Here is a 12,872-nt window from a genome sequence, read left to right as displayed (position 1 = left end):
CCTTCTGCATGAAAGCCAGACCTTTTCAGCCCGGTGTGAGGAAAATCTCCCCTCCCGGTACCCCTCTCCTCCTCCCTGAACCCTCCCCAGACAATCTGACACCTGCAGGGAGGAGAGACATTAACCAGTCCAGGCCCAGAGGGAAGCAGGAAGGTGGCCAGGAAGGTGAGAGGATCTGAGTGGACAGTTCCAGGGCCCTGGGGGAGTCAGGGCTGGGAGGGGGAGGGGGAGGGGGAGGGGAGGGGCAGCGGCTTATCTCTCCCAGGAGGGGGGAGCTCACTCCAAACAGCTAATGCACTGGCGTGTGAAAGCCCCTCAATTAGCACTAATGATGCAATCAGGGAGGGAGGTGGAGGGAGCAGAAGTTCTGGTAGAGTTAGCACCAATTCTCTCTCTCTCTCTCTCACACACACACACACACCCACACACACCCACTCGGACTCTACAGCCCCTTCAACCACCCCAGTGCACACACTCCACATCTGGGTCACGCACGCCCAGGGGCACACATGCAGTCTTCACGCAAATTACTAACACGCACGTGGTTCGTGATCTGCGGCTGACCCCGTCAGCCAGCAGGGATCCCGCGGAGGGGGCACATTCCCAGCTACACGTTGGGCTTCAGGGACTAGAAAATCGAAAAAACTGGGCTGACGAAGCTGAGCAGGGCAGGTCTGAGAACCTCACGATTGTTCCTTTGCTCCCAGAGTTCCCGTCCCACGCGCGCTCGCAGGTGCCGGTCCCGCCTCCCTCAGAGCCCTCCCGTCCCCGAATCCGGGTCGGGTGAGGGGCCACCGCCTCGAACCCCACCCGCGGGAGGCGGGACCCACGCGCCCCTCGTGCGCCGAGTCCGTCCCGGGGCCCCGGGTTCCAAGGAGGGCGCTCTGGGATCCCACCTATCCCCCAGAGCCCGGGCCCCGCGGCTCGTCCCCTCCGGCGCCCGTTACGCGTCGGCCGCGCCCCTGTATCTTCTCCCGCCCCCCGCCCGGCCAGCTCCGTTATCCGCCTCCGGGTCCCGTTACCCGGCCGCCAAGCCCGCTATCCGCCCCCGCGCGCCGCGCGCCCGCCGCCCCCTCCCCCTGGCCGGCCGGAGCTCCGGGGGCCGCGGGCTGGGCCGGGCCGGAGCCGCCTCCGCGCCGCTTCCCAAGCCGGGCCGGCCGTGGGAGGAGGTCCCGCTGTCAGTCAGCGGGGAAGGCCGGGCCGGGCGGCCGGAGGGGGCGGTGCCGAGGCCGCGCTCGGGCCGGGAGCCGGGGGGCGGGGGCGGGGGCGGGGGCGGCTCCGGGCCCTATAAGCGGCGGGGGCAGGGTGGGAGGGAGGCAAGTGTCAGGCCGATGTGCCGCCCGCCAGGGGCCGGGGTCGGGGCCGCCGGGGCCATGCGCGCGGGCTGGGCAGGGGGCCGGCGGGGCGCCGAGCGGAGCCGCCTCGGAGCCTGAGCCGCCCGGGGCCGGGGGAGGGGAGCGATGCGGCGCCGGCGGGCGGCCGTGGCCGCGGGTTTCTGCGCCTCCTTCCTGCTCGGCTCCGTCCTCAACGTGCTCTTCGCACCGGGCTCTGAGCCTCCGCGGCCAGGCCAGTCCCTCGGGCCCTCGCCGGCCCCCGGTCCGGACCGTCGCGGGGGCCGCGGGGAGCTGGCCCGGCAGATTCGGGCGCGCTATGAGGAGGTGCAGCGCTACTCCCGCGGGGGCCCGGGGCCCGGGGCCGGCCGGCCGGAGCGGCGCCGCCTGATGGACCTGGCTCCGGGCGGGCCAGGCCTGCAGCGCCCCCGGCCCCCACGGGCCCGGCCCCTGCCCGACGGCGCCCCGGGCTGGCCCCCGGCTCCCGGCCCAGGCTCCCCACGGCCGGGCCCGCGCCTGGGCTGCGCCGCGCTCCGCAACGTGTCCGGCGCGCAGTACGTGGGCTCCGGCTACACCAAGGCTGTGTACCGGGTCCGCCTGCCCGGCGGCGCCGCGGTGGCGCTCAAGGCAGTGGACTTCAGCGGCCACGATCTGGGCAGCTGCGTACGCGAGTTCGGGGCACGGAGGGGCTGCTATCGCCTGGCGGCCCACAAGCTGCTCAAGGAGATGGTGCTGCTGGAGCGGCTGCGGCACCCCAACGTGCTGCAGGTACGAGGGTGGGGGGTGCGGGGCTGAGGGTAGTGGCTGGTCGGACGCTGGCTGGAAGAGGATCCTTTGGTTTTGTAAAGAAAACTGAGTTCCAATGACTGTGCCCACATTTAACCTAGGGCAGAACCCGGACGGGAGCACTTCCCACCGCACCGCTCTGCCTCTCATTGCTGCGTGGGCATCCCCTTACTGAGGGACTCCTGGGTTTCTGAGCTTCCACATATCCCATTAGAACAGAGGGACCCAAGACACCAGGAAGGGGAATGAGATGTTCTCGTTAGGACTCTGTTCTTGGCTGGAACTGTGGTGTTGAGCCCCAGGGAAATGTCCCCAAACTAAGACACCCAACAGGAGAGGTCAGCTCTGAGTCCGGATCCCCGCTCCAGGGATAGGGTCCCGCTTCTTGTTGGAATCTGAATCCGTTTTCTCTCAGCTTCCTAACAGTGACTTGTCTGGCTTTGAAGATGGGGTGGGTACAGCAAAGGGGTTGGGAAGGGCTGGAAAGAGATCCTGTCTCAGGCTTGATTCTCACGAAGTCCCCCTTATCCTCCCTCCTAGCTAGCCTTTGGGGTTCCAGAAGCCACCAAAAGAACTGGAAGGGTTTGGTGAGCAGGCCAGAAACTCACAGCCCCACCTAGAAGTGACCATGGAGGTTTCCAGGCCTTAAAGGAGGTCCTTGAACCGTTAGGGAAACCTCAGGGCCTTAGCTCAGTTCCCAGGGGACAGGATGAGGGGCTGAAGGTCACACTGAGAGTATGTGGCCAAGAGGCTGAGAAAGTTGAGAAGGCCAGATGCCCCAGTTCCTACTGAATGGGACTTCTGTTCACGGGGCGCAGAGGGGAGGGATGAGACCACCGCCTTGTCCCTTCCAGGCTAGGCAGTAGAGAGTCGACCTCTTACCATCCCAGCACTGCCCTAGCACGCCCTACTTGCGCCTCTCCCCCCAGGTCTCTGTCCTTGAGTGTGCTCAAGGATCAGACAGTTTCCTTTGCACATGTCTGAGCAGACTGAGAGGGGAATCCCTGACTGCTCTTGGCCCCATGAGCACAAGGTGTGTGCAAACTCCACGGCAGAGGAATCTTGCCCACACCTTCCACCTCCTTAAAAAAAACAAAAAAGTTTTTTTTTTTTTTTTCTCATAGCCCACCAAAATTAACCATTCTGCACCAGTAGAACTGACCAGTATCCAGGAACCTCTCCCTTCTTTCCTCAGGACCGAGATGGGACCCCAGGCCTAGGAGGGTGGGTAAGCATCATAGAATAGGAGAGATCCAGGTGGTGACCCCATGAGTAGGCCAGAAATTCTTTATACTCCTGCTGGCTCCCAGTCCCCCCAGGACACCCCAATTCTGGTCAGACCCTTGAGACAGGGTCCTCGGCCCTGCACTGATTGTAGGAGGTCAGACAGAGCCAACAGTTGTGTGTGGTTATGCCTGGTTGCACAGCTGACTCTGTGTGTCCAGAGCTTCAGGGAGTGAGCAGCTGGTTACGTGGCCGTTCTAACTGGGAGGATCTTGTTCTCTTCTCTTCCCAGGGGCTGTTGGGAATTCCTTGGAACCCTGGCGTGTCAGCCTCAGCCGGATTCTGAGGGGGAGGAGAGGTCTTGAGTGACTTAGCAGGGCGATAAGTGTTAGCTAATTGACCCAAGACCCCCCTCCTTGGGACAGGTTTGATGTTTGACATGCTTTCCTGTCTTCTAAGGAGCATCTCCCTTGCTAAACCCACTGCCGTCAAGTAGATTCCAACTGATAGTGACCCTGTAGGACAGAATCGGGCTGCTTCATAGGGTTTTCGTGGCTGTAAATCGTTACGGAAGCAGACTACCACATCTCTTTCCCACGGAGCGGCTGGTGGGTTCCAACTGAAGAGCTTTCAGTTAGTGGCCAAGTGCTTTTAACCACTGCGCCACCAGGGCTCCTTCTCTCCCTTGCTAACCCCACCTCAACTTCCTGACAAGCATCCACCTAAGCTCAGACACACCTATCGCAGGATTTTCTCCTCTTTAATGTTAAACGTCCCCCAGCCCAATTTTGAAGGAGCCAAAGAAAAGAATCACAGCTTAATCGTTTTCACCCATCCCCTCGCTAGACCACGACTGGCTCTGCCTGCTGTTGCCTGGGTGAGTCTTTTAGGGACAGAGACTTGGGATTGGCAGTCGTAGAGAAAAAGGGTTGATGCCGAGGGGAGTGCCAGGTCCTTTCCGTCTGAAAAAGGTAAAAAGCTACCATGGGAGAAGCAGGAATCCCTTAGTGTGAATTTAGGGATTGTCTTGGGGTATATCAGCTGACCCTCAGCCAGTGTCCCGCTGGCGTCCTCAGCAATGCCAGCCCTGCTGCAGGAACCCTGCAGTGGAGTCTTTTTCCCTCAGGAGCCTCCAGTGTGGGTGTGCAGGGAACTAGAAATAATGTTGTTTTAATACCTCTTCATCATTTAAAATTTCAAAACCGTTTGACTGTTTGCTGAACTGAGGAGGAGCCAGAGAATGCTCCTTAGAATTCCCCAGCGGCCCCCCGCCAGGTTCTCTCCGTCTCTGTGCAGCCCCAAAATTGGTGCTGTTGGTTCTGGCAGCAAATGCCCAAGACAGCGTGTCCCACTGCACACCGCCCAGCGCCGGCTCCTGTGGCTAGGGCTGCCTGGACGAGGTCTGGCTATCTATCCGTCTTCTGTGATCCCTCCCCACACCATCCCTCACGTGACAGATGCCGCTATAGCCCAGGGTCAAAGGGCACAAGGCCCCCACCCCTTGTCCTCCCATCCCTGGGGCCTCAGGCCTCTAACGGGGCCCCAGGCCTGCTCTAGCCCAGAATCTGGGGCCGCCAGAGTATGTTCCTTCTCCCAAACGAACAAAAGATGTGGTTGAAATGCTCACTCAGCCTCACGCTTCCTGGGGGGGTTAATGGTGTCTTTTTATTTTTTCCTGAGGGGTGTTGATTAATACCTCGTTAACAGCGCATTTAACGACCTCCGGGTGTTTAATAACCTTCAGAAGTTTCCCACAAAGGCTCAGACGCTGGGCAAGAAAATGAGAACCAGGCCCCAGGGCTGCTCCCCTTACCTCCCCCCGCCCCACACCCGGGTCTGGGGCCTCCCTGATCTGATGGGAGGGTGGAAAGAGAGGGAAGAGGAAGACGACTGCGGCCGCCTCCTGGTCCCTCAAGTTGCACCCAGGTGATCTGATGGCAGGACTCTGAGTTGTGCCTTCTCTGGCCAGCAGGGCGGGAGAGCTGGCTCCAGGGAGGGGGAGCTGAAAGGGCACTCCTGGGATGGATAGGGTGGGGGTGAATGAATGACTGCACCAAGAGTGACTAGAGGCAGGGACACCCAGCCCCTGTGCTCCCCGTCCCTCCCCCACCCTGCAGCTCTCCCCACCCTTCTGGACAATTCAGCCTGTGTCCCCACCCCACAGGGTGCTGCTTGTTCCCAGCACCATCCGAGTTCCAAGATGATGTGGAATGTGCTGGGAGAGGCCAGGAGGAAAGGGCTCTCTGTGAAGACTAGTTGAGGTGTGGGTGACAAAGTCAGGCTGTCCTTCCCGTAGCCCCTGACCCATTGGGTGGCACTGAGCCCCCCTGCTCCCAGATAATAGGAGTGAACAGTTCCCTGTGTGACCATGCCCCTGAATTACTGAGCTTCCCTGGCAGCCACCCCTTGCCACCACCCCTACTGATACATGTGACCCCCTCCCAGGCGACGACGCAGAGAACACCAGGAAGGTGCCCCTTGAACACTTCATTCTCATCAACGCTTGTAACCAATCCCGAAGGAGTTTGCTTTTCCTTCCCACAAGACCTGAGCAGAGAAAAAGTGAAGCTGCTGGCAAATGGAAATGATGAGAAATAGAGAAGGATTGGAGCCAGGGAGGACGTGTAATACTTATTTGCTGGCTTATCTATTAGCAAACAGCATTCTTGGAAACATCCAGGCGTGGAGTCAGAGAGGCATAAATTTTGAATTCCAGCTCCTTCATTTACTAGCTGCGTTACCTTAGACAAGCAACTTAGCCACACTGAGTCTGTTTCCTCTCCTACAAATTGGAGATAGTAACAGTACCTACTATGCCCTTTTAAGGTGGTTAAAAGAATTAATTGAGTTACACATGTAAGGAACACAGCACAGTGCCTGCCACGTGGTTAACACATGGTGGCCAGACCTGCCCATTTACCTGAGCAGCAAGAGGTGAGGGGCTGCAGGGGAAGAGGATAGGGTACCGAGGCAACCACACATCTCTTCCCTTCTGGCCTGAGCTGAAGCAAAGTCCCTGGATGGCCAGGGTAGAGGGAGGGGCATCTGACAGGCTAGCCCTCCGCTGTCCTACCCCACCCTGTGACCTAATGACCTGCCCTGCGCCTCTCCCAGCTCTATGGCTACTGCTACCAGGACAGCGAGGACATCCCCGACACCCTGACCACCATCACGGAGCTGGGCGCCCCCGTAGAGATGATCCAGCTGCTGCAGACTTCCTGGGAGGACCGATTCCGAGTGAGCAGGGGGGGCTCTGGCCCTGGGCTCCTTGCTGGGATGGTTCTCCCTTAGAAGGCCAGCCCTCCTGAGCAGCTCTTCCTCAGCCAGGGGAAAGGGAGGGAGGGAGAGGAGGAGGGAGCAAAGGCTGACTCGGCTCATGGCCAAAGGGTTAAAAAAAGAAACAAGCCATAGAGGAGCCTGACCTTCTGTGCTCTTGCTTCCCAGATTCCCTAATGCGCGCGCGCGCACACACACACACGCGTGCACACACACACGCACACGGCTGCCAGGGCCAGTGTCCTGGGACTAGAAAAGACCTTAAGGTCACCGTGACCATCCCCCTGCTTCCATACCCTGAACTAAGATCTCAATCAAGAAACTCCCAGGGAGAGATTCATTATCCCCAGTCCCCCACTCCATATTACTGACAGGGTCAGGCCAGCCAACGGTTAAATAGAAAATCCCTGGCCTCCTCTGTAAGGCCCTTGGCCTCAGCCCATAGCTAGCACTGAGACCTATGGAAGAGAAAGACCAACTTGAGCTAAGCCCCAATCCCCAAACGTGGGGGCCAGCCCTGGGGTCTCCCAGGCCCCCCCAGGAGAGAAGCCATGAGCAGCCCTGTGTCTGTCCCTCAGATCTGCCTGAGCCTGGGCCGCCTCCTGCACCACCTGGCCCACTCCCCGCTGGGCTCAGTCACACTGCTGGACTTCCGTCCTCGGCAGTTTGTGCTGGTGGACGGGGAGCTGAAAGTGACAGACCTGGATGACGCCCGCGTGGAGGAGACACCGTGTGCGAGCAGCGCAGACTGCGTACTCGAGTTTCCAGCCCGGAACTTCACCCTGCCTTGCTTGGCCCAGGGCTGGTGTGAAGGCATGAATGAGAAGCGGAACCTCTACAATGCCTACAGGTGACCCCATGCCCTCTCAGGAGCTCCAGCAAGGGAGAGTGGGCCCAGAGGGCTTGGCAGGAGAGAGCCGACATGGGGGGTCAGGAGATTGTCCTTGACCAGTGGAGTCAGCAGGGGCGGGAAAGGGCCTCCTACCCAGTCAAGAAGCGAACATTCAGGCTCCTGGATGGTGAGGCTAAAGATAGATAGCTCCAAGGAGAATCTGGGCTGGGGGTGGCAGCTGGAGGCTTCTTAAAATAGTCTCGGGCTCAGAGCCCAGGGCTCATGGGCTGGCACTGCCCCCTCCTACCCTGACCCTGGCCCTTGACCTCTGGGAAGCTCCTCATTGGGCCCTAGCTACAGGGCTGCTCTGACACTGGGGGTCAGTGAGGAGGATAATGTGGGGCTGGGGGGCGGGGTCAGGCCTGGGGAGGGATGAGGGAAAAGAGACCTCATTGTCTAGTTTGGTATGAAGTAGTTGCGGCCTTAGCATGTGCCAAGACCCAAACCCCGAGTCTGAGTAGACTGCACGGTAGACTCTTGGGGTACGCCTGGTCATGAGGCCAGGTTGGGGTTCTATTCCAAGTTGAAGTAGAGGAAGAATGTGTCCCCAAAGGCTGGACCACTAAGCCCCAGGTTTCCCTCTGCACAGGTTTTTCTTCACATACCTCCTGCCCCACAGTGCCCCACCCTCACTACGGCCACTGCTGGACAGCATCGTCAACGCCACAGGTGAGCTCTCAGGGGCCCCCTGCTTCTCACCACCCTGCCCCTTCCCCAGCAGGGTGGGACCAGAATGACCCAGAGCAGCACGAGGTCCAGAAACAGCATCTCCCAAGGTGGCGTTCTGTGGCCAACCCACCCCAGTTCACTGGTCATCTGGCCCAGGCTCCAGAGCTGAGCGAGAGGTGGCTGGTTACCTACCTGGGGAGGCGTGGGAGCCCAGGCACCCTCCAATAGCCACACTGCTGTGCAGGAGAACTCGCCTGGGGCGTGGACGAGACCTTGGCCCAGCTGGAGAAGGTGCTGCACTTGTACCGGAGCGGGCAGTATCTGCAGAACTCCACTATGGGCAGCAGAGCCGGTGAGTGGTCCCACCAGGGATCCCAGGGCTGGGGAGTGGGGAGCAGGTGGGAGGGTAAATGGTCCCCTTATTGGCTAGGTGGTTCACCCTCCGCCTGGGGACGGTGGTCTCCAAAGGCCACACTAAGGGTTCACTTGGAAATTCACCTGGGAAGAGACTACTGACTCTTTAGCCTTCACCTTGAGGCCCTGTCTCAGGCTGACTAGGACAACCATGGTTCTGCCTTGAACTGGGGGGTAAGCACTGACACCCCTTTTCTGTGTCAGCTCTGAATCCCACCACTTACTGGGTTCTGTGATTTTGAGCAAGTTACCCCATGAGCCTCACTTTGCCTCTCTGTGAATTGGGTTCAATGTTACCTGCTTCACAGAATTGTTTTGCGAACTAAAAGCCAGGTGAGGTGTGTGAAAGCAATTAGCTCAGTTCTGTTACACAGCAGGAACACAGTATGTCTTCGCTTCCTTTCTAGCCTCCTGCCCTCCCAGGGCTTGGAGGGCAGCTGGAGGTGAAACCAGCCCAGGAGCCCTCGGGTAGGGGGGTGGATCTCGGGCCAGTAGTCATGGGCTGTGGTCCCTCCACTGAGGACCTGGGGTTTAGCTGTGGTTGGCAGGAACGAGGAGTGGGCAGCCTCTGTATTCAAGGAGCTCTGGCCAGTCTTAGGGGTGGGGGAGCCCTCGTTAGCCCTGTAAATAAAGTTTAACGAGGTGAACAATGGCTAGCTCTGTCCCTGAGGACTCCGTTTATGGGGCCGTAAATCACAGCCAGCCCTGGACTTTGGTCTAGTCCCTGGTAGGAGGAGGCAGGAGGGCGGGGTGGCCAGAGGCCCAGGGCTTCTCCAACTATCAGCCCAGATCTGGGGCTTCCGGAGCAGTGTGAAGAACTTGGGGTGAACAGGCAGGCTGTAGCTGAGCAGCTTTCTGATGGTGAGGAATTTTCAGAGCCCCCATTGCTCCTTCTGTAAAATGGGGGAACCACAGATTCTTCCTCCAGCACCCCGGCACCCGAACCCTCAAGCTGTTGATTCCAAAATGGTAATTGCCGTGTTTTACGCAATTCTTAACTTCAAAACTCCCTGACTGCCTCCCAGGCCCATCTGAAGAGTTTGCCTAGCCTCTCTCCCCAGGCCAGAGAGGAAGTGGGGCTGAGGGTCCTACTTAGAGCTGGCCTGCAGAAGCTGGTTCGAAATACTAATTCTCAGGCCCCGCCCCAGACCTACTGAACCAGAAACTGCATTTAACAAGGTTCCCGTGGTGAGTCATAGGCACACTGCAGCGGGGAGAGCCTGGCTGTAAATATCTAACCCCCTTTGCCCTCAGCAGCCAGCCTGGACAGCAGATGGCTGTGTGTGCACACCCACACCCCAGCGCGTGCCTGCCATCCTGCGCCTGCGTGAACCAGCTTCATACACTTAATTTGGGAGATGTGTGTGCATGGGGGGGCCCCAGATGGTGCAGTTAATGCGCTTGGCTGCTAACCAAAAGGCTGGAGATTCAAGTCCATCCAGAGATGCTTTAGAAGAAAGGCTTGGTGATCTACTTCTGAAAAGCCAACCATCGAAAGCCCTATAAGGAGTCCTTGGGTGCAAAACTAAGTATTCGGCTACTAACCAAAAGCTTGGCAGTTCAAATCCACCCAGAGACACCTCGGAAGAGAGGCCTGGTGATTTACCTCTGAAGGGTCACAGCCACTGAAAACCCAATGGCGCGCAGTTCTGCCCTGACACACATGAGGCCCAGTTGACTTGAGGACGGCTGATTTTTTTTAACTGCTGTGCATTTTGCCTTTAGTAAACTTTACCTTTTTTAAGTAGTCAGCTCAGTTTCAACAGTGGGGGCTTCTTTAATCTCCATACTGGGGGAACTGGGCTGAGCCCTCCGTATTCTCCCAAGAAGTGAGTCTCACAGCCCTTTTCAGGAAGTGACTCCAGCTCTCACTCCTGGACACTCAGAGCTGGCCTGTTCTCATTGGTGCTCCGTCCCCACCCTGCAGAGTACCAGCGTATCCCAGACAGCACCATCCCCCAGGAGAATTACCGCTGCTGGCCCTCCTACCGTCATGGTAGCTGCCTCCTTTCGGTGTTCAGCCTGGCTGAGGCTGTGGATGTCTGTGAGAGTCATGCCCAGTGCCGGGCCTTTGTGGTCACCAACCAGACCACCTGGACAGGTGAGCCAGGGGAGAGGGCATCCCAAGGGAAGTGAGTGGGCTTCCCTGGACAAGGTTGATAGGTGGTGGTGGGACACCAACAGAAGCCAGAGGGGAGGCCAAGATGATGAGAGAGAAGCATATATGTGCCCTCACGGCAGTCCCATCAGGGAGAGTGGTCCTGCCTCCAGGGAGAGAAACATCCAGTCCTGTTACCTCTCACCTCTGCCTCCAGGTCGGCAGCTGGTCTTTTTCAAGACGGGGTGGAGCCAAGTGGTCCCTGATCCCGACAAGACCACCTACGTGAGGGCCTCTGACTGACCTCTCTGAGGGCTCAGCTGACCAGCTGACCTTCCTGCCCGCTGGGCGTGTCTGTGGAAGGAGAGACTCGAACCAGGAGCACTCGTTGTCACCTTGGAACCCCTGCAGACAAGGCTGACATCCGAGACAGACCGACGTGACCAGGACAAATGTGCAATAATGCAAAATGTTAAAATGTGAGTTTACCAGCCTAGATATGGACTGCTGGGTCCAGGGCCAGGAATCCTGAGGCACTGACTGCCTCTCCAGCCCTCTGGGCTGCAAGCAAGGCACAGGCTAGCCTCCCTCTGGGGAGCTGTGCCCCTCACTGGGACAATTCCGTGGGCAGCCCCATCACTGTGTTCATAGTGTGAGAATGTAGCCAAAGCCCCGCTGCCACTGCTGCTGCTGCTACACATGCCAAGGTGGGTGGAGGGCTGCGTGAGGACAATCGGTCACGGAGGGTTTTCTCCACCGAGCTCCAGACAGGAGACTTGTCTGGGAGCTGCTCCAGGGCGTGGGTGACTCTGGCCTCCCGACAGGGGGCGCTCATGGGCCAGCCCAGGGGGCAGTGGCAGAGGAGCACACACCCATATGAGCCGAGACTTGGGGTTGAGGAGCAGGTTGCAGGTTGAGCCAGGACCTGGGGCGGGGGTGGGGCCAGGGCCTTTCTGCCTCATTTGCTTTCAGTGAAAGCAGCTCGGCAGCTGAGACCAGGCTCTCCCCCTCCTAGAGTTTGTATATCCGGAAGCTTTTGTATTTCTTGTTCATTAAATTGTTTATTTTTGTAAAAAAAAAGAAAAAATATATATATATCATTCAATTAATAAAATGACGTTTCACCGCAGTCTTCCCAAGCCACGGTTTCTTGGGCTGTGACTTACTCGTCCTCAGTTATGTCTTTGGGGGTAGGTGTGTGTGTATGTGTGTGTGGCTATGTGTGCACCCTGAGGGATGACCTTTGGGGAGTGAAATCTCAGAGGCAAGCACTGAGATCCGTAAAATGAGTTTTCAGGCCCTGCTCGCACAGTGCCCTCGTTCCTCCTCAGCCCCCACATTCGTGTCCCAACATAAGAGCACCCCTGAGGAGGTTCGTAGTTTAGCACAGGGCTTCTGGTAGTCAAGGCCTTAGCCCAAAGGAACAGTGCCCTAATGGTGGGCTGTCAGCCATCTGGATTAGTTGGTGGAGAGATACTTTCATGGAGGAGACATCGGAGGACACCCAGCAACCCCCACCAACCAGGCCAGCTTTGCCTTTGCTCGGGGTGGACCTGGCCCTCACCACCGCCCACCACAAGATGCCGAGGGCACTTTTTTAAACTCTCTGAGCAGAAAAGATATGGCAAGTGGGGAGAGAGGAAGGTCTATGTAGAGAGCAGCTCCCTCTGTCTGGATTTTAGGAGGGGAGGTGTAGTAGGGGAAGGTCCAAGTGTGTGAAAGCCCAGAATGAAAACAGACCTCAGGGTTCAAGATCACATTGAGGCTGGAGGCAGCCCCAACATGAATGCAGGTTTTTGACTCAAAATTCCACACCCTCTCTCCTATATACCATTTGGCTTCTAGAACATTCTTAAAGGACACAAACATTTGAGACCTTAAAGTATAATCAGACTTTGTCTCAGAACTTGATTTCTCCTCAACAGATGGGGTTGGCATAATTTTTCACATGCAAGATGGCCCTGTAGTTCTAAGTGATCAAGGCGCTGTTACTAACTCTGGATTCTTCACTAGGGATGAAGGGAGAGCCATGTTAGAGCTCACCACCACCATCCCCAACTTACGCCCCTACATCTTGCCCCTGGCTATCTGGGCTTGGTGATTGTGGGGTGGGGGAGGCACAGAGTTATACCTTCTAGTGGGCCTCACCCCAATACTCTTCCTTTCAACCAAGCCAAATCCT

The 12,872-nt window shown here is 58.1% G+C and overlaps 1 protein-coding gene across 1 annotated transcript; it reads left to right on the top strand.

Annotated features, from left to right (window-relative positions):
- The first annotated feature begins 1,460 nt into the window (after positions 1–1,460).
- Positions 1,461–12,662, top strand: PKDCC (protein kinase domain containing, cytoplasmic). Its single transcript, XM_064277166.1, has 7 exons — positions 1,461–2,099; positions 6,456–6,578; positions 7,196–7,467; positions 8,099–8,178; positions 8,423–8,530; positions 10,520–10,693; positions 10,908–12,662. Exons 1-7 carry the CDS (start codon positions 1,461–1,463, stop codon positions 10,991–10,993), a joined length of 1,482 nt encoding a protein of 493 aa, XP_064133236.1. The 3' UTR covers positions 10,994–12,662.
- The last annotated feature ends 210 nt before the right edge of the window (positions 12,663–12,872 follow it).

Source organism: Loxodonta africana, chromosome 26 (genome assembly GCF_030014295.1).
Source record: "Loxodonta africana isolate mLoxAfr1 chromosome 26, mLoxAfr1.hap2, whole genome shotgun sequence".
In the NCBI taxonomy this organism is placed as follows: domain Eukaryota; kingdom Metazoa; phylum Chordata; class Mammalia; order Proboscidea; family Elephantidae; genus Loxodonta; species Loxodonta africana.
The sequence above is the reverse complement of the archived record's forward strand: the minus strand, read 5'-3'. Positions and strand labels throughout refer to the sequence as shown.